The sequence below is a fragment of the Cervus canadensis genome, chromosome 5, assembly GCF_019320065.1.
Source record: "Cervus canadensis isolate Bull #8, Minnesota chromosome 5, ASM1932006v1, whole genome shotgun sequence".
Lineage (NCBI taxonomy): Eukaryota > Metazoa > Chordata > Mammalia > Artiodactyla > Cervidae > Cervus > Cervus canadensis.
In genome coordinates this window covers 101,397,389-101,423,591 of record NC_057390.1, presented here as the reverse complement: position 1 = coordinate 101,423,591, position 26,203 = coordinate 101,397,389, and the positions used below count along the sequence as shown (strand labels likewise).

Below are 26,203 nucleotides of genomic sequence, written 5' to 3'. Positions count from 1 at the left end.
CATAAGCAACTACTTACATTAACTAAAATTTTTAAAGCTACTTTATAATACCAAAGTAGTTTGTTTTTGTGTTATATCAGTAGTTTTCTATGAACATTAAAAAAGATCATGGCACCAGAAGTGCTTGTATAGCCTCCTGTGCAAATAACCAAAAAGAAGGGTGTATTGCTTTAGCATACCATGAACTTGAAATATGTTAAGTCCTATGGTGGATTAGTCACGCTTCCTCACTGTGGCTTCAGTTAAACCTGGACACAGCTTAACTCCAGACCTACTGGGCTTGTGACTGATCTGACTCCCGTAGATGAGTTCCTCCTCTCTGGAGGAAGATGTAGAACTACAGGCCACTGTGGCATTTGTCAACTCCTCAGCATCCACTAATATAGGTAGGTGTTCTGAATCAGAAAACACAAGCTTCTATCCTTTATTTCCTGATACAACTGTCAGCACAGGTCAGACTGTATTAATGTTGAACCCTCCCCCAGAGTTTTAGGATATTCCACTTAAGGATCAATTAAACAGAATTAGGATCTGAGAAATTATGCGCTGAAACAGAACATAAAGAGGGAAGAGACTTTTAGGTAAATAGTAGTTTGGCAGCAGCTTCCCGTGTGGCCTTATCTTTAGGTTTGCCCCAAGGCGGGGAGTTTCACCAAAATAAACTGCTTTGGGACCCATAAATGTGCTCATTGGTTGTCCCCTGGGGTGACCTCTAACCCTAGGGTGAATTACCCAGTGCTGTCACGTGGCTGGACCTGCCTTGTGAAGTATTTCCCTCCTGCAAGCTGAGCCACGTGTTCTTGTCTACTTTCCTCTCGGTAGGGGTTCTGGTTTGGCTGGAACCTGAGACCGTCGCCTAAGTCTCTACGCTTTAACGTAACACGTGGCGTGCTTCCTTTACACAGTGACCAGATGCCCAAAACCACACGATACGGTAGCCAAGGTCTTTAATAGAAGCGAAACGAGGGAACCGCCTCTCCACCCGCCACCCCGGAACTAGGCTGGGCGAGGAGGTCCAAGTCCTCGGTCGCAGGCACACCCTGCGCAGCAGCCGACCACTCCTAGCGCGGGAAGTTCTTGGGATACAGCTGGAAGAGCTTGCCCTCCTGCGTGGGCTCAAAGCCGTACTGTTCCAGGTGCTCGGGGTCGAAAGTCCCGGCCTTAAAGTCCTTCTCGATAGCCGGCGCCGCCGTCTCCAGAAAGAGCTGCTTGGCCGTCAGGGGAACGTCTGTGCCCTCCGGGGCGCGGTAGTTCACGTAGGGCTTGAGCTTGAAGCCGGCCAGCTCGGGCACCACCAGCTCCGGGACCATTTCCTTGACCAGCACGAACCTGCCGCCGCGACCGTGGAAGCCGACGCCCTTGGCACCGCGGCTCTTGTAGAAGGTGCGCGGGCCCCGCTTACTGGTCCACTTGCTCATGCGGTCGGCGCCCCGCACCAGGGCGCGAGCCGCCCCGCTCAGGAGACCCATGGCGAGGTCTGCGCACAGACACCACGCCGCTGCCGGCTCCAGCCGCCTTGGATACCAGCCCCACCGCGCAGCGCTTCCGGCGCCTTCGGCAGCTTCCGGTCCCACCGGCCCCCGCGCCGCAGGAAGAGCGGCTCCGATTGGCTGCGCCGTGTCGAATACGCAGCCCCGGCCCTGGGAGGGGGCGGGACCGGCGGTAACCCGACCAATGCGCGGGGAGATCCCGCGTCCGGGCGGGACGTCAGGAGAGCGGCCGTCGGGGGCGGGGCTTCGAGGCAGCGCCCGGACGATGGGAGGTGGATTTCGGGAGCGCGGACGTTGGGGGCGGGGCTTCGGGGAGGCGGGACGGGAGCGCGCGGTGCCGGTGAGTCGCCGTCTAGCGCCGCGAAGTGGCCAGGTTAGGGGTCTGAGTCTGTGAGGAGAGGCCGCCATCATCTCCCCCAGCCCGCGCCGGGACGACACTGCCCCCCCAGGGCCGCCGGCGCCCCCAACCCGACTGCTTCCAACCCGACGTCCGTCATCTCGACCCCGCTTAACTCTACGCCCCCCAACCCCGACGCCCCCCCAACCCCGACGCCCCACAGCTCGACACCCCTAAACCCGATGCCCCCAACCTGGGTGCTCCTCAGCCCGACACCCCTAAACCGGGTGCCCCCTACACCAAACGCCCCCCCCCCCAACCTGAGAGCCTTCAACCGGACGGCCCCTTAACCCCTACTGTCCAAACCCAAGCCCTAATCTCCAAGCCCCCTTAACCACGCCCTCCCTAACCTCCATGCCCTCAGCCCCGCTGCCCCAGGCTCCCCCAGTTCTCCTGGACTTGACCACCTTTCCTCTGGCCCCATGCTGTGGAGCAAGCGGAGCAGCTGAAGGCGCTTCCGTCGTGTGGCAGGTGCTGGGGGCTTGAGCTTTGTCCCCCTTGAGCCTGGTGGGGCATCAGGGGATGGGACTGGTCAGGGCTGGGCGGTAGAGCTGGGGTCAAGGCTCTCCTGGTCCTTGAGAAGACGTCTGAGAAGAAAGTTTCCCACAGGGCACGGACCAGTGAGGAAATGCAGGTGACTCTGCACCTGCCTTCTGCTTCTTGACTTATTTGGGTGGGATTTTGGAAGAGACAAACCCTCCTTTGCTGTGGCCCTTCTAAGAGACCTGGGAGCCTCAAGGTGAAGGCCCTGGACATGGCTCCTTCTCGTGGCAGAGAGGTCAGGTGCACAGGGCTACTCCTCAAGTTCACCACAGCCCGGACCAGCACACCCACCTTCAGGGCTCCACCACACTGGGTGGGAAATCCTGTGCCCAGCCCACTAGGGAGGGTCTGGCGCACAGCCTGCGGTGGCCACACACCCCTACCCTTACCCAGCCTCAGCCTCCTCGCCATGGTCCTGGAACTCCCGGCTGCACTAGGCCTTTGCCCAGCTGCCCACACTTGTCTTTGACTGACTGGGAGAGGAGCCTGGGGCTTGGCTGCAGTTCTCGGTTCCTTGGGCAGCTACACCAGGGCTGTTTACAGAGAGGCAAGTGGCTCCCTTTGCTTGTGAAAAGCGTTTTCTCCATGGAGAGCACAGTGTTTCATCAGAGTTTTCCTGTCAGTAGACATGTAACTTAACGTGGACAGGAACACAGGGAAGGGCTGGGAGGCACTGCTTTGCACGTGAGCCTGAGGTGGTCCAACCTCTGCCCTCCTTGGAACCAGTCTTTTCTTCTTTTGTTTCACTTTTTAGCCATGGAGCAAGAGGAGGACACTGGCCCAGAGGTACGGGACCTGAGGAGTCCAGTGAGGAATCAGCCTGAAAATTCCCAGTGTGGCCGCTTCTGGACAAGGAGAAAGCTGCCCTGCAGCATCTCCTTGAAGCCGGCTGCCTGTGGGAGTGGCGTGCGGGCCTCTCTTCCCCTGTCAGGACTAAACCCCTCCCTCCTCTTCCTCAAGGTCACACTTGTCAGTTCCTGCTTCCCTTTAGGAAGCCTGCTTGCTTTGAGGTAGGGCCTTTTTCCCGTGGAACATCTGTAGCCACATCACAAAGGCTTTTATTCCTAAACCAGAAAATTGGATGCATTAAAACAGCAGTGAAAAGCTGAAAAGTCAGAGCTGCCAACCACTAGAGACTATGAATAGGTCTGGGTCGCTCTCATGACCGTTCCCCTGGCTCCTCCCTCCCCTCCCCCCAAGGGGTGGCTGAGCTCAGCGGACACACTCCTGAGGAGGGTGCTTGTCTGCCACCCAGTGGAGGTGGTCTCTAGCCAAGCACACAGCCTGGGCCAGGAGGGCCTGGGCACCTCACTCTGAGGCAGAAGCTCCCACTGCTTCCTCTGCTTTCTGAGCCAAGTTCAGAGGGTTGAGTCTTTGGATCACTTCCTTTTCTGTCTTGATGTAACATTCTGCTTTTGAAATGCTTTTCTGAGTGCATTGATTCCCTCGGGTTTTCTGGCATCAGTACTGTGTGTGATCCTGGCTCTGAAGGATCAGGCAAGCTGCTTTAGTCCTTGGCACTTGTGTAAAAGCTTGACAGAATTCACACACACACACCGCCCCCCTCCCTCAGTCCATCCTGTTCCTGACTGCTTGGAAGGATGTGAGTACCAGGAGGAGTGGAGCGTAGTTACTTGTTTGACTGGTTTCTTGTCTTTGTGGGGAACCTGCCAGCATCCCCTGTATAGGAGGTCCTAGCCGTCTGCCCACTCACCATTCCACACTCACTGTTTCCTCTTACCTTCCTGTCTTTCTCCCTGGGGTCTGGGCTTCTGAAGCTCCTTGTTAACTCCCTCCTTGGGAGCCCTTTGCTGCTATGTGCTGGATTTAATGTTCTCAAAATTCAGTTGGCTCATTAGGGTTTCTCAGCACTGCTGTTGTGTGGGCCTGTGTCCGCCCTTGGGCCAGCAGCATGTGGTCCTGCCTGTGATGAGAAGGTCCTGAAGAGGTGGCCTTTGCACGCCCCCGGCCAGCCAGGTGTGCTCCTCTGGACGTGCATCCTGAGGAACAGGGAAGCCGAGACTGGAGGGCTCAGGTGCCCGGAGCATTTGTTGTCAGTGCAGCGCAGCTGCTGGCCCTGCCCGGCCATCCTGTGGGTGGGTAGCCCTTCTCCGGAGCAGATGGACTCGGGCCCTCTGCCTCCTGAAAGGCTGCTTCATTTTGGAGGTCTCCAGGGCTTCCGACTTCTTCCCTGACCCACAGCTCTGTTCTTGCTCCCTGAGAAGCTGGGGCTGTGCCCATCCTGGCCCTTCCTGACTACAGGCTTCTGCCCTAGGTGGGCTTCTATCTGGCCACCCTATGGTCCTGGGGTCTGGAGCTGATGGAGCAGCATTCCCAGTCCACCATGGTAACCACCTCACTGCTCCCGGGTGATGGGCGGGCCCCAGAATCAGTGGCCCCCTGCACCCTTGGCCGCCCGGGGCCCTTTGTGTCCAGCCTGTGTTTGGGGTTGGGGGTCATGGGGCCTTTCTGATGGGTGCTCTGTCTGTGACCTTGCCCAGCTGCTGGGGATTGTCACTGGAGTCCTCCTGGCCCTGGCCCTCATCGGCACCACCATCATTTTTGTGTACAGAAGGGTTAGCCAATTCCGTGAGTATCTTGCTTGAGGCCGTGGCTCCAGTGAGGGAGGGAGAAGAGGGCTTGAGAGGGTGGTAGGTTCGGGTGACTTTCTCTGTGTTTTAAGCTCCCGCAAATAGCTCTCAAGGCCATAGCGGCTTTTGTTGAAAACTGCTGGCCTGTCGACCCCTCTTTGGATCTATAGAATTTAACTGTGTCCTGAACTCTCTTGACTCTCATTTCCAAGAAGAGATGAAGTCCCGCTTCCTCTGCTTGGGTGTGTCACAGCCCAGGAACAAGATGCTGTGTGACGCAGGGCGGGCAGGACAAGCTCAGCGCACACGCAGCTGGCCCAGCTGTGCTCAGGCTGCCCCTTGGCACCCCTTGCAGGACAGGTGCAGCCCAGTCCTCAGTACAGGTTCCGGAAGAGAGACAAGGTGATGTTCTACGGCAGGAAGATCATGAGGAAGGTAACTCACCGCGGGTCCCCTCCTCCCTCAGAGGGGTCGGCTTCAGCCTGTGCCTGGGGCTTGGGGAAGGTTTGGGGCAGGCACAGCACCTAGAGAGGAAATGAGCCAGGAAGGACGGCAGAAGCCCCTCCCAGGAGCATCCCCGAGTGTGTAAGGCGGAGGGTCCTGGCTCCAGTGCAGATTGGTGGGCCTCCCATGATTTGGGGCTGGGCCCTGCAAAGTGGAAACTCCCAGACCTCACTTCCCAGAGTCATGACCCATCTTGGGGATGAGCAGCCTTTGCTGGTGGGCCCCACCCACTGAGGACAGAGGGCTCAGCAGACTCCCAGAGGCTTACTGTGCCTCAAAGGCATGCTGGAAATGTTTGCTGATATTTAAAAATACTGTGTTTATTAACTTTTCTCTAGATACACAGTTAGTTTGTGTTCTTTGTAGAAAAACTTGAACTGTCAGACGAGGAGTCACGTGGGTGTCCCTGGGTGGCTCTCTCTCCTCGTCAGGGTCAAGTGCTGTGAGCGGGAGGTTGGTTCGGGCTGCCGAGTCTGCCGGGGCGGCCCTGGTGCGTGGTGTGGGGGCTGCTGCAGAGTCGTGTAGGGCCACACGGAATGACCCGCGAGCAGGTCTCGAGGCACTCGTGTGTGGTTGGATCTGGGGCTGTCCATGGATGACCCCCCTGAGGACTGTGTGTTGGCAAGCTGGATTTGGTCTAAGGAAGACAGGAACGTGGTCCAGTGGGGCCAGAACCCCTTGGCAAGGACGAGTCATGGTGACAATGCACCGACAACCACAGCCGGCACCACGGGGCAGACACAGCTTGGGAGCTGCCCAAGGGGGCCGGCTGATGCCTGGGTAGGGGCCAGGCCCTTTGTACTCCTTGGCAGCACTGTTTGCGGCGGTCCAGCGGGCCTGGACTGTGAGGGGGACGGAGAGCTGTCCAGGCCAAGAGGGTGTGCAGGCACCAGGGTTGTGTACCAGCGTGACAGGTGTGAGGAGGAGGGTGCCGGCCTTCCAGGAGAGGGGACGCAGGGCCGAGGACATCGGAGTTCTCAGAGCGCGGGCTGTCTGGGGACATGGCCCTGTGTCCTCCCTGTCAGCAGCACCAAGGAGGTGCCCTGTGTCCTGGGCAGGCGAGCAGGTGGGGCCGGGCCGGAATGCCCGTAGGGGCCACGTCCTGAGGGCTGGGACCGACCCTGAGACTGGGAACTGGATCCCACAGGTCTCAGAGTCCAGACTTAGCCTCCCCCTTTCATTCTGCAGGTGACCACGCTTCCCCACACACTTGTGGGGAACACAGCTGCCCCCCGGCAGCGGGTGAGGAAGAGGGCCAAGGTGCTGTCTTTGGCCAAGAGGTACTGGGAATGCCCTTCAGACCAGTCAGTTCCCAGCTGCCCTCCCCAGTGGGCTATCCGTGGCTTCCCTGCTATGGGGCTCACAGCCCAAATGCTCTCTGCTGTATTTTTTAATTTTTAAAATATTTAATTGATTAATTAATTTGGTTACATCAGATTTTAGTTGTGGCACTCAGGCTTTGTTGCTCTGTGGCATGTGGGATCTTAGTTCCCCAGCCAGGGATCAAACCCGCATCCCCTGCATTGCAAGGCAGATTCTTAACCATTGGACCACCAGGGAAGTTCCTTGCTGTCTGCTTTTGAACCCCTTTGGGCCTCTGCTCCAGGTGTGTGCCTCTTTGCTTTGTAGGATCCTGCGATTCAAGAAGGAATACCCTACCTTGCAGCCAAAGGAGCCCCCGCCCTCCCTGCTGGAGGCTGATCTCACAGAGTTTGATGTGAAGAATTCTCACCTGCCATCAGAAGTTTTATACATGCTGAAAAATGTCCGGTAAGAGAGAGGTGGACCTGGAGGCTTTCTTTGTGCCTGCCTGGCCTCCGAGGTATCCTTTCCCTGTGGCCACCGATGGTTGTGTCGACAAAAAATATCAATAAACAGTCTGTAACAGGAATAGAAAAGAGTTTTATTTGAGCCAAATTGAGGACTGTAACCCGGAAGACAGCCCCAGAGAAGTATGGTTTTCAGCACAGTTTTATATCTTGTGTGAATGAAGAACGTTAAACTAGTCACAGATACATTCCTTCAGGGTATCAGAAAGAAATCAAAACCAGATCAGCATGTACACGGTGAGTCAGTATGGCATTGACACCTGGGAAGGGAGTCTTGTCGTAGAAGGAGCACCAGGATTGATCTCCCAGGATGAGAGGCACTGAGTCCTTATTTTTAACGTGGGTGTTCTTTACTTCTGGTAAGTGTTCAGATCAGTCGCTCAGTCGTGTCTGACTTTGTGACCCCATGGACTGCAGCACGCCAGGCTTTCCTGTCCATCACCAACTCCCGGAGCTTGCTCAAACTCATGTCCATTGAGTCAGTGATGCCATCCAACCATCTCATCGTTTGTCGTCCCCTTCTTCTCTTGCCCTCAATCTTACCCAGCATCAGGGTCTTTTCCAGTGAGTCAGTTCTTCACATCAGGTGGCCAAAGTGTTGGAGTTTCAGCTTCAGCATCATTAAGTGTGCCCTTTAATAATTAAAGCAGATGTACAGTGTGTGGTTGATCAACCACAAATAGGATATTCTGTCTGGTGAGCATAAAGTGGGTGTTCATACATGTAGCAGCCAGAATGACCTCTCTGGACCTCAACATGTGACCATTTGTTTTATCAGTTGGCAAAGCTTCTCTCCTCTGGCTGTCACTGCCCTCCTGGTGGTGAGCAGAGCCTCCTTGCTGGTTCTTTCCCATGTGTGTCTGCTTCTCAGAGTTTCTGCCTTCAGGATGATGCAGAACGAGTGTGGGAAGTGAGTGGCCGGATGGAATATTGAAAGTCTGGCTCCCTGTCTCTCCCTGGAAGCCCCAACTCCTCTTTCCAGCACTTCGCTAACTGCCCTTGGTTACAAACCTGGCTCAAACTCACAGTCGTGGCCTGAGACTTCTCTGAGCTCCTGGGATAGCAGCTGATGGGGCTTCCTAAACCTCAGGCTCCTGCCCTGCTGGCAGCCAGGTGCTAGTGCTGCAGGCTCTGCGACCCGTGGAAGCTCTCCCTGTGGTCTGGCCAGCAGGGACAGTGTCCTTCCTGATGGTGCCCCACGTGTCCTGATTTCTGTAGGGTCCTGGGTCACTTTGAGAAGCCGCTGTTCCTGGAACTTTGCAAACACATGGTCTTTGTGCAGCTTCTGGAAGGGGAGTACATCTTCCGGCCGGGGGAGCTGGACAACAGCATCTATGTGGTGCAGGATGGGCGGCTGGAGGTCCGCGTGCAGGACTCGGTGAGCACCCCGGGCCGGGCGGGGGCGCTGTTGTGTTGGGACTCCATGGTCTGCCCTCTTGGACATTCCTCAAGTTTTCCATTGAAAACTTAGTGCAAAACTTATTTTATTTTATGTAGGTAGGAGATTCATATTTTATTTCTCCAGCAACATATATACAGTTGAATATAAGTTAAAGGCCAGATTGCACACCAAAACCAGGTCCTTTAGGTGGTTCAGTCGAAGAGGTAAGGCCTTCAGCTGGCTAACATGAGAAGTGTCCCCTCCTTGGCCCACCTTTTGGGATTTTGCCAGTCCTGAGTTCATCAAAAATTTCTTCCATATTCTGAGGTGTCAGATCCTGTAGTAGTTGTCATTGAATTGAACCGTGGACTCATTTATACAGGTCCCTAAACACTCCAACTAGGAGTGAAAAGTTTGTCAGATGAATCGTCCCACTACCTTTCTGCTGAGCATTCCTGAGGGATCGCCAGGATGTTGGCAGAGTTTTGAAGTGTGCAAGGTGGAGTAGTGCAGCCATGAATGTGACACTTTCCAGCTGGCTTTCGGTTATATATTGTATGAGAAGTTGCTGCTTCATATGCTCTCCCTGGAGGTACTTGTGAAACCTCTGCACCTGTTTGTAGTGGAGCTGGGCAGCCATCCCTTTTGTCTTCAGGCTGGAAGCAGAGCTGCTGCTATAGTTGGCTCTGTCCTTTTATAGTTTTCCAGTGCAAAATCCAGTGGAGCATCCGGGTTATTCTCAGGAGTGTCTCTGGGCACACCAAAGGCCCCTCCAGCTGCATCTGCACAGCTGTCTTATGCAGATTCCTTCATGCCTTCCCCACTGGGTGGTGAGACTGGTATCGTGGGCCAGAGCACCTCAGAGAGAAATGCGGAGGGCCAAGCTGAGGGCCTTCAGGGGGTGCAAAATCTCAAGTTTGAGTTCTTTGGAGGAAAAGACACATTAGACCAAAGCTGCCCTTGACGCAGCATGTCAGCTTCTGTGACACGGGCTGCGTGGTGGCTCCCATCACTCCCACTGCCTTAGGACCCCTCAGTGGGTGCGTACTGACCTGTGAAGATCAGCCGCACGCTTGTCTTATTTTCAGGTTTCAGGCTATAAATAATTTTAACTGTAAGAAAATAATTAAAATATTAATTCAGCTGGCAGCTAACTCCTTGCTGCCTGCTTCTATTGAATTGTGTGCTTAAATCACAGTTGCCAGGTGAGGGCGGGGGGATCTCTAGACCAAGCCTCCTGGGCACTTGGTTTATTTGCCTGGTGGTAGGTGACCCAGGCTTCCCATAGACACTCAGTGAACCCTGGACTGCATGAGGTTGCCCCCATCCCTGGCCATGTGAACTTCCCACCTGCTGGGCCCTGGGTGGACCTGCCCTGGGACGGCTCCTGCGAGTCCTTCCGGCTCCTAGACCGCAGTGTTACGGGGTGCAGGTCTCATGCGTAACTGTGTCTGTGAGCGGCCTGGTGGGGTAAGCAGAAAGGGCATGCTTTCGTCCCGTCTTCTCCAGGGGCCTCCGTGCCATCTGCCTGGCAGGCCTTCCCAAGAGGGCCAGAGCCTTTGGCCCAGACGGATGGGCTCCTGGACTGTGACCTGTGCTAGGTTTGAACAAGTTCAAAGGAATTTTTCTGGGTCACCCTGAGATGAAGTTCCTATCCTAAATCACCAGCATTGCATGGTTTCCTTTCTCCTTTAATCCGGTGGGGAAAAAATATGTCAAAATGCTATCATTTGGGCGGAGTCAGACGCAAGCGGACTCTGTCCCTCTCAACCCTATTAAAAAAAAAAAAAAAAAAGCTATCATTTATACTGAGAATAACTGCGTTTGGTTCCCACAGCCTTTTAGTTTGGCCCACCAACTCTCTCAGGCAGGTCCTCCTGGTGCTGACAAGACACAAGACTGAAGGCTAGGCTGGGCCTCCCTGTTCCTTAGTCACCCTCATCTTTCTGTTCTCGTTCCACACGTCGACAGAGTGCAGCCTCTGCCCCACACGACCAGTGGTGGGGGGTTGTTTGCGTGGCCAGCCTGGCCGGCCTGGCCTCCCACCACGGGTGACTCTCCTCTGCTTCCCAAGCGCAGGATGGCACTGAGGTGACGGTCAAGGAGGTTCTGGCTGGAGACAGCGTCCACAGTCTCCTCAGCATTCTGGATGTCATCACTGTGAGTACCTCTTCTCCCCTGGGTCTGCCCGGACTCACTAGACAGCAGATCCCTCAGCACCCAGGCCAGCTCTCCACTGACAGGAGGGTCACCCTAGTGGGTGGGGGGTGTGCCTGGAGTGGCCTGGGAGTGGCTCTGACTAAGTGTCTGAGGGGAGCTCGGTGTTGGCTTATGGGTTTTGGTGTCTCTTAAATGATCATTCTTTGGACTGAGTAGCATGTGCATGGGCTCCAAGCGTCACATGCATAAAACATCGCAGGATGAAGGGGATCTCTCCTGTCTTCAGGCCCCAAGGCCCCTTTCTGGATCTTCTGTGCTGACGCGTGTTCTTCAGTCACTTCTTCAGCTTTTGTGCTCTTCCTCAATGCAGTGAATGGTCTTGTGTAGACACTGTTTCCTGTGTTTGAAGGCCAGTCTGTAGGGCAAATCCTTAGGAGACTCACTGATCCCAGGGACCTGCCTCCCACCACAGAGACTGAATTGCCAGGCATGTGAGGGCACCTCACCCGCTAGTGAGCTGTCTCATAGCTGATGTTTGCTAGTTGTCTCACTGTATCTCATTGTTTGTTGAACCCAGGGTAGGCAAGGTGCAAGCAAGGAAGCTGAAAGAAGATGTGAAGAGAAACTGCAGACATGTTTATTCTCTCTTGATTGGCATAGAGGGTGTAGCAGCAGACATGCTGTATTCTCTCCTCCCATGATTGACCCAGTGGACACAGCCGTAATGCACCATAAGACACCATAACACAGACATAATGTAGCCTTAATGCAGCCTCAAGGGCTTTTCAGGTGGAGCTTGTATATGTTTACAGTACAGAGGTGGCCTGTGGCCAAGGAGGCACATCATGACGTGCACACACAGTGCTGTAAGTGATCTCAGCTGTCGCCATGTATTTACAAAACATGGGGCGGTAGTGAGAGGCCCTGGGGGTGAGAGAGCCTGACCACCGCCATCTTGGCAAATTTGCTCTTTCTTTACATTCCACCTCTTCAGGGTCTTTCACCTCATAGTCTACGCACAGTCCATCTTCTGCAATATTGCCGTGGTGAAAACACTGACTCTTGGATTTATATCTTGCAACAGTAGTAGGGGCTGCAACAAGAAACAGCACTTGTCACCCAGGATACAAGCTGGAACTCACACTACTTGCAAAACCCCCACAGGCGCCAGGACAGCCCCTTCAAGGAGGAGATTTTTGTGTTGTTCACAGTCCACCCTCATGATTACACTTTTCTAAATCTGAGGACATAGCCTTTACAGTACATTGTTCTAAATTTACAGCATAGGACTCAGCCTTTACAGTCTACTATTCTAGATATACATCATAAAAAAAAAATATATATATATACATCATTTGGCCACAATGGCCATCAGTGTGTGCACCAGGACCAAGAAACTGCTCCAGCTTGCCATAAATAAGGCTGCATTTGGCACCAGTGTCAACCAGGGCCATTACTCTCTGTACATTAGCTAGTGACCAGTGAATTGCAAGTCCTACATGGGGCCTCCAGTCCCTGCTTGGGCTCTTTGGGTGGGCACAATGATTTGAGCCCTGTTCAAAGCAGAAAAGGGCATCTGAAGGAACACCCTTGGGTGCCATATAATCTTCTAACTGAACCACTTGTGTCTCTTGCTGTGGGCATTTAAACTGCTGTTCCGGTCTCAGTTGCATGGTTGGCCTTGCTAACAAGCAGGGACCTGCAGTCTCAAATGTTCTACAACCTTTGTCTCAATGAGGGGTGCGGGGTTATAGATGCCAACCGTTCTATTTCATCCCTGGAACAAATGATACCATCCACCCTATGTCCCAGAGTCGCAAAAGGCATGCTGCCAAGGGTTTCCCTTGGTTCTGCTAAAGCTGCTTACCCAAGTCGACCAACTCCACCTGAGTATACGGTTGATACGCCGTGCACTCAGTCACACTGGGGGCCCCTTGATGATGCCCCTGCCGAGCCACAGGCTGCTCATGCGCCACTTTCTGCCGCACAGCAGGCCTTGCTGACAAGCAGGGACCCACGGGCTCTCACTGTTCATCGGCACCACCTCCGCTGTGATTGTGGTTTTCATTCTGTCTTGTCTCTGATGGATGAGGTTAAGAGGCTTGTGAAAGCTTCCTGGTGGGAGGGATTGGTTATGGGTAAAACTGGGTCTTACTCTGGTGGGCAAGGCCATGCTCACTTCAGTTCAGTCGCTCAGTTGTGTCCGGCTCTTTACAGCCCCACGAACTGCAGCACGCCAGGCCTCCCTGTCCATCACCAACTCCCGGAGTTTACCCAAACTCATGTCCATTGAGTCGGTGTTGCCATCTGACCATCTCATCCTCTGTCGTCCCCTTCTCCTCCTGCCCTCAATCTTTCCCAGCATCAGGGTCTTTTCAAATGAGTTAGCTCTTCACATCAGGTGGCCAAAATACTGGAGTTTCACCTTCAACATCAGTCCTTCCAATGAACCCAGGACTGATTTCCCTTAGAATGGACAGGTTGGATCTCTTTGCAGTCCAAGGGACTCTCAAGAGTCTTCTCCAACACCACAGTTCAAAAGTATCAGTTCTTCTGTGCTCAGCCCTCTTTATATTCCAACTCTCACATCCATACATGTCCACTGGAAAAACCATAGCCTTGACTAGATGTACCTTTGTTGACAAAGTAATGTCTCTGCTTTTTAATACGCTGTTTAGGTTGGTCATAACTTTCCTTCCAAGGAGTAAGCGTCTGTTAATTTCATGGCTGCAGTCACAATCTGCAGTGATTTTGGAGCCCAGAAAAATAAAGTCAGCCACTGTTTCCACTGTTTTCCCATCTATTTGCCATAAACTGATGGGACCAGATGCCATGATCTTAGTTTTCTGAATGTTGAGCTTTAAGCCAGCTTTTTCATTCTCCTCTTTGACTTTCAACAAGAGGCTGTTTAGTTCTTCTTCACTTTCTGCCATAAGGGTGGTGTCATCTGCATATCAGAGGTTATTGATATTTCTCCCAGCAATCTTGATTCCAGCTTGTGCTTCATCTAGCCCAGCGTTTCTCATGATGTACTCTGCATATAAGTTAAATAAGCAGGGTGACAATATACAGCCTTGATGTAGTCCTTTTCCTGTTTGGATTCAGTCTGTTGTTCCATGTCCAGTTCTAACTGTTGCTTCCTGACCTGCATACAGATTTCTCAAGAGGCAGGTCTGGTATTCACATCTCTTTCAGAATTTTCCACAGTTTATTGTGATCCACACAGTCAATGACTTTGGCATAGTTAATAAAACAGAAATAGATGTTCTTCTGGAACTCTCTTGCTTTTTCGATGGTCCAGCGGATGTTGGCAATTTGATCTCTGGTTCCTCCACCTTTTCTAAAACCAGCTTGAACATCTGGAAGTTCACGGTTCATGTATTGCTGAAGCCTGGCTTGGAGAATTTTGAGCATTACTTTACTAGCGTGTGAGATGAGACATAATGTAGCCTTATTGCAGCTGCAAGGGCTTTTCAGGTGGAGCTGATATATGTTTACAGGAGAGAAGTGGCCCCTGGCCAAGTGGGTACATCATGGCGCACATGTGCAGCGCTGTCAGTGGTCTTCGCTGTTACGTAACCGTGTTACAGAACATGGGGTGAGCGAGAGGCCCGGGGCTGAGAGGCCTGACCACCGCCTTCTTGGTGATTTGCTCTTTCCATACACTAGTCCAGTAGGTTAAAAAAATAGCATCTCATGTTAGTTTATGACTTTTAAACTTCTATCATGGGATATTTCAAACATGTTAAAAAATAGAGTAGTAAAATTAATTTATTTCTATCACTAGCTGTGAAAGGCTCCGCTCAGTGTACCTCATTTCCTCCCAGTTAACTGGAATTTAGTATTTAATTTTTCCTTCTGATCAAAACCTACTTACAGTAAAACAAATCTTAAGTGTAAGTAGCTGCTTTGATACATGCATGCACCTGTGTCACTGAAAAGGTGTATTTGATTTTAATTTTATCCTTGGAAGTTACATCTTTTTCTTTTCTTTTTAGCTGTGTACTGAGGCAACTTGTACTTCAGTTTCTCCAGACACTGCACAGAGGGGTCTCTGGGGCAGTTCAGCAGAACCGTGGCAGGGGTGCCTCTGTGCGGGCTCAGGAGTCTAGGAGCTTGTGTGATGCTGACTGTGGATGGACCCCTGGTGGGTGTCCTCCAAGCCAGCCCTAAGTTGTTGTGCATGACAAGGGGTGACAGGCTCCAAATGGAGACTTCAGGGGTGTCCACTGTGTTCAGCCTGCCCCTGTCAGACCAGTACACATGCTTTGAGCTGTTTGGGGGCTGGGGGTGGAGGTATGCATGGGACTCCGGGTCTCTGTCTGCCGCCAGGACCTGGCCTGCCTTTAGCACATGCTTGGCCAGGGCTGAGAGGGACACCACCCGCTCCGAGCAAGCCTGCCTGCTTCCTGCTTGGGTCAGCCCCTGCCTGGAACCTTGTGCTGGGAGAGAGCACCCGGGTGTGCCCGCTGGGCCATAGGAGGGGGGTTCTGTGGGGTTCTGGCTTGAGTGTCTGAGTCTGTGAGGTGTGCTGTAGGCCTGGGAGGTCTAGACAGGCTGTCTGTCACACACAGGGGCTCCTAGATAAGAGAGAGAGCGGCGGTGGAGGCTCGTGTCTTGCCTCTTGGTCTGCTTGGTCCTGATCCTGCTGTGACTTCTGGGCTGAGCACCGTCTGTGGCAGCTCTGGGCTGCGTGCTTGGAGCAGGGCCAGGTACCTGCTGTCTCCCAGCCACTGCGGTCACCTCGGCCCGGGTCCTCAGTGCCCCCGGGCAGGACTCTTCCTTTCTCGAGTGTGGGGCTGAGAGTGGGGAGGGGGGTGTTTGGAAAAAACAAGTCTGAACTGAGTTAAATGATCATTTGGAAGGACATCATTTTTGCCTCACCAAATGTGTATTTGTGATTTAAAATTCTTTTTATTTGTTCTTATCAAAATAACCTGAACAAATTCTAAAAACGCTTTTGATGTTTTGTGAAGTGCAGTTGTCTGTTCCACCACCCTCTCCCAAGAAAGGCCGCTTCTAGCTCTTCCAGTCTCCTGTGTACAACTGCTGCTCTTGCTGTTTTATGATTCTTCTGTCTCAATTTTGTTTTGACTCACCACTGTAGACAGTGCCCTGCTCGCCTTACCGTCCTGCTCCTCTCATCCCACCTTGTGGGCATGGTTGGCAGCTGGGCCTGTGGAGCCTGGAGGTGAAGTTCTTTTTCGTTTTCCCTGGAGTTAACAGTTGCCTCATTTTTGGCTGCTTAGTTTTCTGTGCATGGCATGCACAGCTGCCCTTGTCCAGTATTCCGTGGGTCGGGGAGTGACCTCCGGGTCCCCAGGCTCTGTGCCCCTGTGAACTTCTGGGCCACACGGTCCAGCCCCTGTCCTGGGGGTGCTTTCTTCCTTCCTGGGCAGGGCTCCCACCTCCTCTCTTGATCTGCCTGTTCAGGTGGAGCAGATCCTCTGTTGCTTCCTGAGAAGTGTGCAGGGAGATTGGGTTTTGAAACCTTACCGATTTAGAATTGTCTTTATTCTGCACTCCCTTTATCTTTCTATTGTACTTTTAAGGAGATTTTGTTAACTTTATTTTCCAGATCTTCCATTGAAATTTTAATTTCTGTCATCATTTTTTTATATAAGTCTAGTTGACTTACAGTGTTGTTTTAATTTTACATATACAGCAAATTGATTCAGCTATATGTATATATATTTATATATTTTTCAGATTCTTTTCCATAATGGTTTATTACAGGGTATTGAATGTACTTCCCTGTGCTATAGAGTAGGTCCTTGTTGGTTACCGATTTTAAATATGTTGTTGTTCAGTTGCTAAGTCACGTCCAACTCTTTGTTGACCTCATGGACTGCAGCACAGCAGGCTCCTCTGTCCTTCACTATCTCCCGGAGTTTGCTCAAATTCATGTCCATTGAGTCGGTGATGCCATCCAACCATCTCATCCTCTGCCTCCCCCTTCTCCTCTTGCCCTCAGTCTTTCCCAGCATCAGGGTCTTTTCCAGTGAGTTGGCTCTTTGCATCAGGTGGCCAAGTATTGGAGCTTCAGCTTCAGCATCAGTCCTTCCAATGAATATTCAGGGTTGATTTTCTTTAGGATTGACTGGTTTGATCTCCTTGGAGTCCAAGGGACTCTCAAGAGTCTTCTCCAGCACCACGATTCAAAACCATCAATTTTTTGGTGCTCAGCCTTCTTTATGGTTCAACTCTCACATCTGTACATGATTGCTGGAAAACCATAGCTTTGACTATATGGGCCTTTGTTGGCAAAGTGATGTCTCTCTGCTTTTCTTTCAAGGAGCAAGCGTCTTTTAATTTCATGGCTGTAGTCACTGTCCACAGTGATTTTGGAGCCCCAGAAAATAAAATCTGCCACTGCTTCCACTTTTTCACCCATCTATTTACCATGAAGTGATGGGACCAAATGCCATGATCTTAGTTTTTTAAGTGTTGAGTTTTAAGCCAGATTTTTCACTCTCCTCATTCACTTTCATCTGCATATCTGAGGTTATTGATATTTCTCCCAGAAATCCAGAATCCAGCTTTTGGTTCTTGCAGTCCAGCGTTTCGAATGATGTACTCTACATATAAGTTAAATAAGCAGGGTGACCGTATTTAGCCTTGAGATACTCCTGTCCCAATTTGGAACCCTTCCATTGTTCCATATCTGGTTCTGACTGTTGCTTTTTGACCTGCATACAGGTTTCTCAGGAGGGCAGGTATGGTGGTCTGGTATTACCATCTCTCTAAGAATTTTCCACAGTTTGTTGTGATCCACACAGTCGAAGGCTTTAGCATAGTCAATGAAGCAGAAGTAGATATTTTTCTGGAACTTCCTTGCTTTCTCCATTATCCATCGAATGTTGGCAATTTAATCTCTGGTTCCTCTGCCTTCGAAACCCAGCTTGAACATCTAGAAGCTCTCAGTTCACATACCGCGGAAGCCTGGCTTGAAGAATTTTGAGCATAATTTTGTTAGCATGTGAAATGAGCGCAATTGCAAGGTAGTTTGAACATTTTTTGACATTGCCCTTCTTTGAGATTGAAATGGAAACTGACCTTTTCTAGTCCTGTGGTCACTGTTAAGTTTTCCAAACTTGCTGGCATATTGAGTGCAGCACTTTCATGGCACCATCTTTTAAAACTTGAAGTAGCTCAGCTGGAATTCCATCACCTCCACTAGCTTTGTTCGTAGTAGTGCTGCCTAAGGCCCACTTGACCTCACACTCTATGATGTCCAGCTATAGGTAAGTGACCACACCACTGTTTATTTGGGTCATTAAGACTTTTTTTTCATATAGCTCTTCTGTGTATTCTTGCCACCTTTTCTTAATCTTTTCTGCTTCTTTTAGGTCTTTACTGTTTCTGTCCTTTATTGTGCCCATCTTTGCATGAAATGTTCTCTTGGTATCTTTGATTTTCTCGAAGAGATCTCTAGTGTTTCCTATTCTTTTATTTTCCTCTCTTTCTTTGCACTGATCACTGAGGAAGGTTTTCTTATCTCTCCTTGTTGTTCTTTGGAATTCAGCATTCAGTTGGATATATCTTTACCTTTCTCCCTTGCCTTTCGATTCTTTTCTTTTCTTAGCTATTTGTATACTCTCCTCAGACAACCACTTTGCCTTCTTGCATTTCTTTTTATTTGGAATGGTTTTGGTCATGCCTCCTGTTCAGTTCAGTTCAGTCGCTCAGTCGTGTCCGGCTCTTTGCGACCCCATGGACTGCAGCACGCCAGGCCTCCCTGTCCATCACCAACTCCCGGAACTTACTCAAACTCATGTCCATTGAGTTGGTGATGCCATCCAACCATCTCACCCTCTGTCATCCCCTTCTTCTCCTGCCCTCAATCTTTCCCAGCATCAAGGTCTGTTCAAATGAGTCAGCTCTCCACATCAGGTGGCCAAAGTATTGGAGTTTCAACTTCAATATCAGTCCTTCCAGTGAACACCCAAGACTGATCTCCTTTAGGATGGATAGTGTCACGAACCTCCCCATAGTTCTTCAAGCACTCTGTCTACCAGATCTAACTCCTTGAATCTATTCGTCACCTCCACTGTACAGTCATAAGGGATTTGATTTAGATCATACCTGAATGCTAATGATTTTTCTACTTTTTTCAATTTAAGCCTGAATTTTGCAATAAGGAGCTCATGATTTAAGTCTTGTTTGGTCTTGTTTTTGCTGACTGACTGTATACAGCTTCTCCATCTTCCACTGCAAAGAATGTAATCAATCTGATTTCAATATGGACCATCTGGTGATGTCCATGTGTAGAGTCATCTCTTAGGTTGTTGGGAAAGGATTTGTTACGACCAATGTGTTCTCCTGATCAAACTTGTTAACCTTTGCCCTGCTTCATTTTGTACTCCAAGGCCAAACTTGCCTGTTATTCCAGGTATCTCTTGACTTCCTACTTTTGCATTCTAATCCTCTATGACGAAAAGGAAATTTTTTTTTCTTTTTTTGGTGTTCATTCTAGAAGGTCTTGTAGGCCTTCATAGAACTGGTCAGTTGCAGCTTCTTTGGCATCAGTGGTTGGGGTATAGACTTGCATTACTGTGATGTTGAATGGTTTGCCTTGAAAACGAACAATCATTCTGTGGTATTTTAAATATAGTAGTATGTATATGTTAATCCCAAACTCCTAATCCCTCCCCCTTTTCCCTTTGGTAACTATAAGTTTGTTTTCCATGTCTGTGAGTCTGTTTATTTGTAAATAAGTCCATTTGTATCATTTTTTTTAGATTTCACATATAAGTGATACCATATGATATTTGTCTTTCCCCCTCTGACTTACTTCACTTAGTATGATAATCTCTAGGTTCATCTGTATTGCTGCTAATGGCATTATTTTATTTTTTCTTATGATGAGCAATATTCTCTGTGTGTGTGTGTGTGTCTGTGTATACACTGCTCACCGCGCCGTCTTTAGCCACTCATCTGTTGATGGACGTTTAGGTTTCCCACGTCTTGGCTGTTGTGAATAGTGCTGCTGTGAGCACTGGGGTGTGTATATCTTTGCTAACCAGAGTTATCTCCGGATATTTGGCCAAGAGTGGGATTGCTGGATCATATGGTAGCTCTGTTTTTAGTTTTTTAAGGAACCTCCATACGGTTCTCCATAGTGGCTGTACATTTACATTCCCACCAACAGTGTAGGAGGGTTCCCTTTTCTCCTGTCATCATGTTTTTTATTTCGAGAGCTTTTTTTTCTCTCTGAATATTTTTTTTATGGATGAAGTAAGATGAGATTTTCTTTGCTCCCTACATCACCTCTGGCTGTTGTGAGTTTCTTGTCTCTGCTTGTTTGCTTCCATGTCTCAGACCTGGGCCTGTCGTGTTCCCAACAGTCCAGTTATGTGAGAGGGAAACCCACATCTGACCTGCTGCAAAGGCAGTGCACCGGAGCTGTGTGGACGTGTGGTGCTCGTCTGTCTTGTACCTGGAATTTTGTACCTTTGGAACACCTTCCTCCGATCCCACCTACCCCATTGTTTTAATTTTTACAAATTTGTTGTGAAATATTTCAGATATACAAGAAAGCACAGCGTAGGAAGCAGACTTGTCAGCTGTTAGCCAGGTGAGAGCATGATGGCCCTGTAACTCAGGCTAGCTGTAAGCTCTTGGTACCATTCTGCTTCTCTCCACCCCTTCCTGGAGGCAGCTGCTTTTCTGACTTTCCTCTGATACTTTACAAAGGTGTGGTGTGATTGCTGTGCCTAGCTCCTCAGTGGTGTCCTACTCTGCACGGCTCTGCAGCACCCTGGTGTGTGGGGGTTACTGGCGTAAATCCCCCGTGGTGACGTGTTGTTCCAGTTCCATTGTCTGCTCGCTACCCTTTGGTCTCCTCCTTGTTGACTGACAAGTTGCCGTGACTGCTTTCTGTGGTGGCCAGGGCCAGAGAAAACACTTGTCGGCGTGTGTGGGTGTGTGCCGGGCCTGCGCACACCCCTGCAGCTGTGTCACCTGTCGTTTAAAGTTTCTTGCTGAGGTCGAGGGCACTGTTTTCCTAAGTAAACAAGTCCGTTTGAACTGTTTTTACTGTCAGCTGTTGAGCTGTCATTTTCTCTTCCCACCCTGCCTTTAACACACAGACACACTCACAGACATAGACACACGTACACTTTTCTCCCCAACTCTGGGACTGATGAGAGTTGCTGTCTGTTAGGGCTTGTGGGGGTGGGGTTGTGGGGACACCCTTCCCCTGTTTCTCCCGGGGTCTCCTGGCCGCTCGGCTCCCTGGTGAGTGTGAGACATGCTGCCAACACAGGCCTTGTAGAGCTGGAAATGGGGGGGGGCATGTCTGAGAGAGAACCTCACACCTATCAGCCCATGAGGAGGGCACCTGCTCCCCACAGAGCAGCCAGTGGTGCATGCGCATCAAGGGGCCGAGCCCTGACCTGGCTTGGCCCCTGCCTCTGCCTCCGGGGCTGGCCCCCCGGTCCTGTGTTGGACGCCTGGCAGGTGGCTGCTCTGTGTTGCTTGGGGCTCCTGTTTCTTGTGGTCGTGGATCGTTTATGGAGTAATCTTCTCTTTTTCTTATTGTTTTAAACTCAAAATTTTATGGTTTTTATAGGTTTTTAAAAATTGAATTATAGTTGATTTACAATGTTGTATTAGTCTTAGCTGTGCAACAAAGTGATTCAGTTATACTTATATGTATGTATCACTTTTCTTTTTTAGATTCCTTTTCCTTATAGGTTATTGCAACCTTTTGAGTATTGTTCCTTGTGCCATACAGTAAGACATTGTCTTATCTATTTTATACATAGGAGTATGTCCATGTTAATCCCAAACTCCTGCTTTATCCCTCCCTCTGTTTCTCCTTTTGTAATCGTAATTTTGTTTTCTATGTCTGTTTTCTGTGAGTCTATTTCTGTTTTGTAAACAAGTTCATTTGTATCATTAAAAAAATTACACATATATGTGGAATTTATTCACGTGATAAATTCCGTGCCTTTGACTCCCTTTACTTGGTGATCCCTAGGTCCGTCCACGTTGCTGCAAGTGGCGTCACTCACTCCTTTTTCATGGCTGAGTAGCATTCCACTGCGGGCCTCCCGGGTGGCTGCCAAGCAGGAGACACAGGTTCCCTCCCTGGTCTGGGAAAGTCCTCTGGACAAGGAAATGGCAACTCACTCTGGTATTCTTGCCTGGGAAATCCCATGGACAGAGGAACCTGGCAGACTACACTCCATAGGGTTTCAAAGCGTTGCACATGACCTAGTGACTAAACAACAACACCACTATCCCATTGTGTGTATATACTCCTCATCTTCTTTATCCATTCATTTGTTGATGGACACTTAGGTTGCTTCCGTGGCCTGGCTATAGTGAATAGTAATCCTATGAACATTGGGGTGCATGTATCTTTTTGAGCTTTGGCTTCTCTGGATTCATACAGGGACAGCCTTCTCTGTATAAATGATCTGAAGCAGGCAGAAAGGACTTCAAGGCAGTGGTATAACTAAGCCCAGAATACAACGAGGACCCCTTGCCAGAGCCCAGTGTTCCCGACTGGCAGGGCTGTTTGGAGGAAGGGGTGTTCTCCATGTTCACTCACGGGCAGTCAGGTCAGGAGACTGGACGTCCACTGGGTTTTACCTTGTGTGAATTCTTTTTTGCAGGGCCTTGCATACAAGTAAAGCAGGGCTGTCTATCAGCAGCAACAGTGAGCCTCACCACACAGATGAGCTGCTGTCTGTGGCAATTTATTAGGCTTCTTCATTCTGGCTTTCAAAGAAGAGAGACATTGAGATTTTATTTTTAATAAAAATGAAATAGAATTCCAGTTCTGCTATGGCAGAGTGATGCTACCATAGCCTCTCTCTCCTGCTGATTACAACAGAAACTCTGGGTAGAATGCAAAGCAGTTACCCAGGAATCTGAGAATATGGGTTGATCGCGGGTGGGAATCAAAAACAGGAAAAGCAGCCCAAGAATGGTCAGTTCCCTGGGCGTCCTCTTCTGTCTCAGTGCTCTGCCTCAGGGCAGCCCAGTCATGGACTCTCTCAGTGTGGGAGAGAGTGTGCATGGGTCTTGAGAGTCTCAGGGCAGACAGAGAGCAGCGTGGCACAGGCTGGGCATGGGCCGTGAGAGCCAGGCTAAGATGCAGCCTCAGCGCAGGTCTCAGACTAACCCCTGAGGGGCGGCAGTGCCAGGAGAGCCAAGCACTTGAGGCATCACCCAACCAGAGATGCTGGCACTCAGCCCCACAGCACAGTGGGGTGGGACAGGGAGTAAGACAGAACTTGTGGTTTGAACCCAGTCAGCTTGATAACTTGCTAAAAAATTCAACATTCCCCAGAAAATTGGAGCCTAACCCTAGATACATCAGTAATAATGTTGAATGCATCAATTAAATGGTGATCAGTTTAGATAGACATACCAATATCCAGCTACATGCTGGCTTCATAAAACTACTATAGCTATAAAGACTTAGGTAGATTGAAAAGAAAAGAATATGATAGACTGTATCATGAAAGCTCAAAACCGAAAGGCTGCATTAATGTTAGACAAAGTAGACTTCAGACCACAGAATGTTCCCAGGGTGAGGAACACCACTAAAGAAGACAGAGCAACCCCAAATGTGTATTCTCCTAAGAATGGAATTTCAAAAGTGAAGCAGAAACTTATAGATGTGAAAGGAGAAGTGAATCCCTAGTTAAAGCTGATGACTTCACTTGTTCAGTAATCAGTAGGACAGGTAGACAGAAAGTCCACAGAGATGTAGAAAATCTAAACAGCACCATCAGCCTCCTTGTTTAATTAATTAATTAAGTGAACATTTACTGAACACTCATCCCAACAATAGCAAGTACATTCCTTTCATGTGGACATGGGGCACTCACAATACATACTATTAATATATTCTGGGTCATAAAGCAAATGGTAGTAAATGTCAGCAAATTTGGAGAACAGCAGTGACCAAAGGACTGGAAAAGGTCAGTTTTCATTCCAGTCCCAAAGAAAGGCAACGCCAAAGAATGTTCAAACTACCCTACAACTGTGCTTATTTCACACTCTAGGAAGATAATGCTCAAAATCCTTCGAGCTAGGCTTCAACAGTACATGAATCGAGAACTTCCAGATATACAAGCTTTATTTAGAAAAAGCAGAGGAACCAGAGATTAAATTGCCAACATCCATTGGATCATAGAAAAAGGGAATTCCAGAAAAACATCTGCTTCATTGACTATGCTAAAGCTTTGACTGTGTGGATCACAGAAAACTGTGGAAAAATTCTTAGATAAGAATACCAGACTACCTTACCTGCCTTCTGAGAAACCTGTGTGCAGGTCAAAAAGCAACAGTTAGAACCAGACATGGAACAACAGACTGGTTCCAAATTGGGAAAGAAGTACATCAAGGCTGTATGTTGTCACCCTGCTTATTTAACTTATATGCAGAGTACATCATGTGAAATGCTGGGCTGGATGAATCACAAGCTGGAATCAATACTAACAATCTCAGATATGCAGATGACACCACTCAAATGGCAGAAAGTGAGGAGGAACTAAAGAGCCTCTTGATGAGGGTGAAAGAGGAGAGTGAAAAAGCTGGTTTAAAACTCAACATTCAGAAAATTAAGATCATGGCATCCAGTCTCACCACTTTATGACAAATAGAAGGGGAAAAGTGGAAGCAGTGACATATTTTCTTTTCTTGGGTTTCAAAATCACTGTGGATGACAACCGCAGTCATGAAATTAAAAGACACTTGCTCCTTGGAAGAAAAGTTATGATAAATCTAGACAGCGTATTAAAAAGCAGAGACATCACTTTGCCAACAAAGGTCTGTATAATCAAAACTATGGTTTTTCCAGTGGTCACATGCCAATCTGGGCTTCCCTGGTAGGTCAGCTGGTAAAGAATCTATCTGCAATGTAGGAAACCCTGGTTCGATTCTTGGGTCGGAAAGATTCCCTGCATAAGGGAACAGCTATCCACTCCAGTATTCTGACGTGGAGAATTCCATGGACTACATAGTCCCTAGGGTTGCAAAGAGTTGGACACGACTGAGCAACTTTCACTTTGATGTACCAATATGGGAATTGGTCCATAAAGAAGGCTGAGTGCTAAAGAACCAGTGCATTCGAACTGTGGTACTGGAGAAGACTTTTGAGAGCAAGTGTCTTGGATAGCAAAGAGCTCAAAATTAGTCAATCCTAAAGGGAATCAACCTTGAGTATTCATTGGAAGGACTGTTGCTGAAACTGAAGCTCCAATACTTTGGCTACCTGATGCAAAGAGCTGACTCATTGGAAAAGACCCTGATGCTGGGAAAGACTGAGTGTAGGAGGAGAAGTGGGCAACAGAGGATAAGATGGTGGGATGGCATCAATGGACTTGACTGACTCAATGGACTTGAGTTTGAGCAAACTCCAGGAGATAGTGAGGGACAGGGAAGCCAGGCAAGCTGCAGTCCATGGGGTCACAAAGTATTGGAGCTTCAGCTTCAGCATCAGTCCTTCCAATGAATATTCAGGGTTGATTTCCTTTAGGATTGACTGGTTTGATCTCCTTGCAGTCCAGGGGACTCTCAATAGTCTATTTCAGCACCACAGTTTGAAAGCATCAGTTCTTCAGTGCTCAGCCTTTATGGCCAGAGGATAGGTAGAGGCAAATTCCCATCCAAGATGTAGGCAGAGGCCTCTTCCTCTTTTGGGTAGCTGACATGGGTGGTAACTGACATGGTGGTAGGTGTGAGCACCCCCCTTACAGGTCAGCCCCCACACCAACTCCAACTTTAGCTGAGGTTTTGGTAAATAATTCCACAATATTTAGCAAGGAAAATGAAAACTTTGTTCACACAAAACCCGGTATGGAAATATTTATATTAGTTTTATCTGTAATTGCCAATACTGGGGAAAACCCAAATGTCCTTCACCTGCTGGATGCATAGGGCTTCCCAGGTGGCTCAGTGGGTAAACAATCTGCCTGTAAAGTAAGAGTGCAGGCAGACGTGAGTTTGATTTCCAGTTCAGGCAGATCCCCTGTAGGAGGACACTTCAGTATTCTTCCCTGCAGAATCCTGTGGACAGAGAATCTGGTGGCCTATAGTCCATGAGTTGCACAGAGTCAGACATGACTAAAGCGACTTAGCAGGCAAGCTCGCATATGCTGGGTGCATAAGGAAACTGTGATACATCCATAAAACAGGCTAGTTCTCATCAGCAAACAGCTCAGACTCCTGGTACACCAACAGCGTCATCTCAGTGGACGGAGCCTGGCCCTGTGTGATTCCGCTGATGTGGTATCACATCAGCTCAGAAAAAAGCTGGTGGTTGCATGGAAGTGGCACTCAGGGGA

At 49.7% G+C, this 26,203-nt stretch overlaps 1 protein-coding gene across 5 annotated transcripts in view; it reads left to right on the top strand.

Annotated features, from left to right (window-relative positions):
• The first annotated feature begins 903 nt into the window (after positions 1-903).
• The window catches only part of LOC122442434 (patatin-like phospholipase domain-containing protein 7), a 77,994-nt gene continuing 52,694 nt past the window's right edge, over positions 904-26,203 (top strand). For 4 of the 5 annotated variants that reach the window (XM_043470281.1, XM_043470280.1, XM_043470284.1 and 1 more), the window contains exons 1-9: positions 905-1,762; positions 3,185-3,216; positions 4,706-4,777; positions 4,932-5,019; positions 5,377-5,456; positions 6,714-6,805; positions 7,155-7,295; positions 8,573-8,732; positions 10,815-10,895. In XM_043470281.1, the coding sequence (XP_043326216.1) occupies positions 1,417-1,762; positions 3,185-3,216; positions 4,706-4,777; positions 4,932-5,019; positions 5,377-5,456; positions 6,714-6,805; positions 7,155-7,295; positions 8,573-8,732; positions 10,815-10,895 (1,092 nt within the window). In that variant the 5' untranslated portion in view covers positions 905-1,416. Of the gene's footprint in view, positions 1,763-3,184; positions 3,217-4,705; positions 4,778-4,931; positions 5,020-5,376; positions 5,457-6,713; positions 6,806-7,154; positions 7,296-8,572; positions 8,733-10,814; positions 10,896-26,203 lie in introns of all 5 variants that reach the window. The other variant, XM_043470282.1, reaches the window with a different exon arrangement.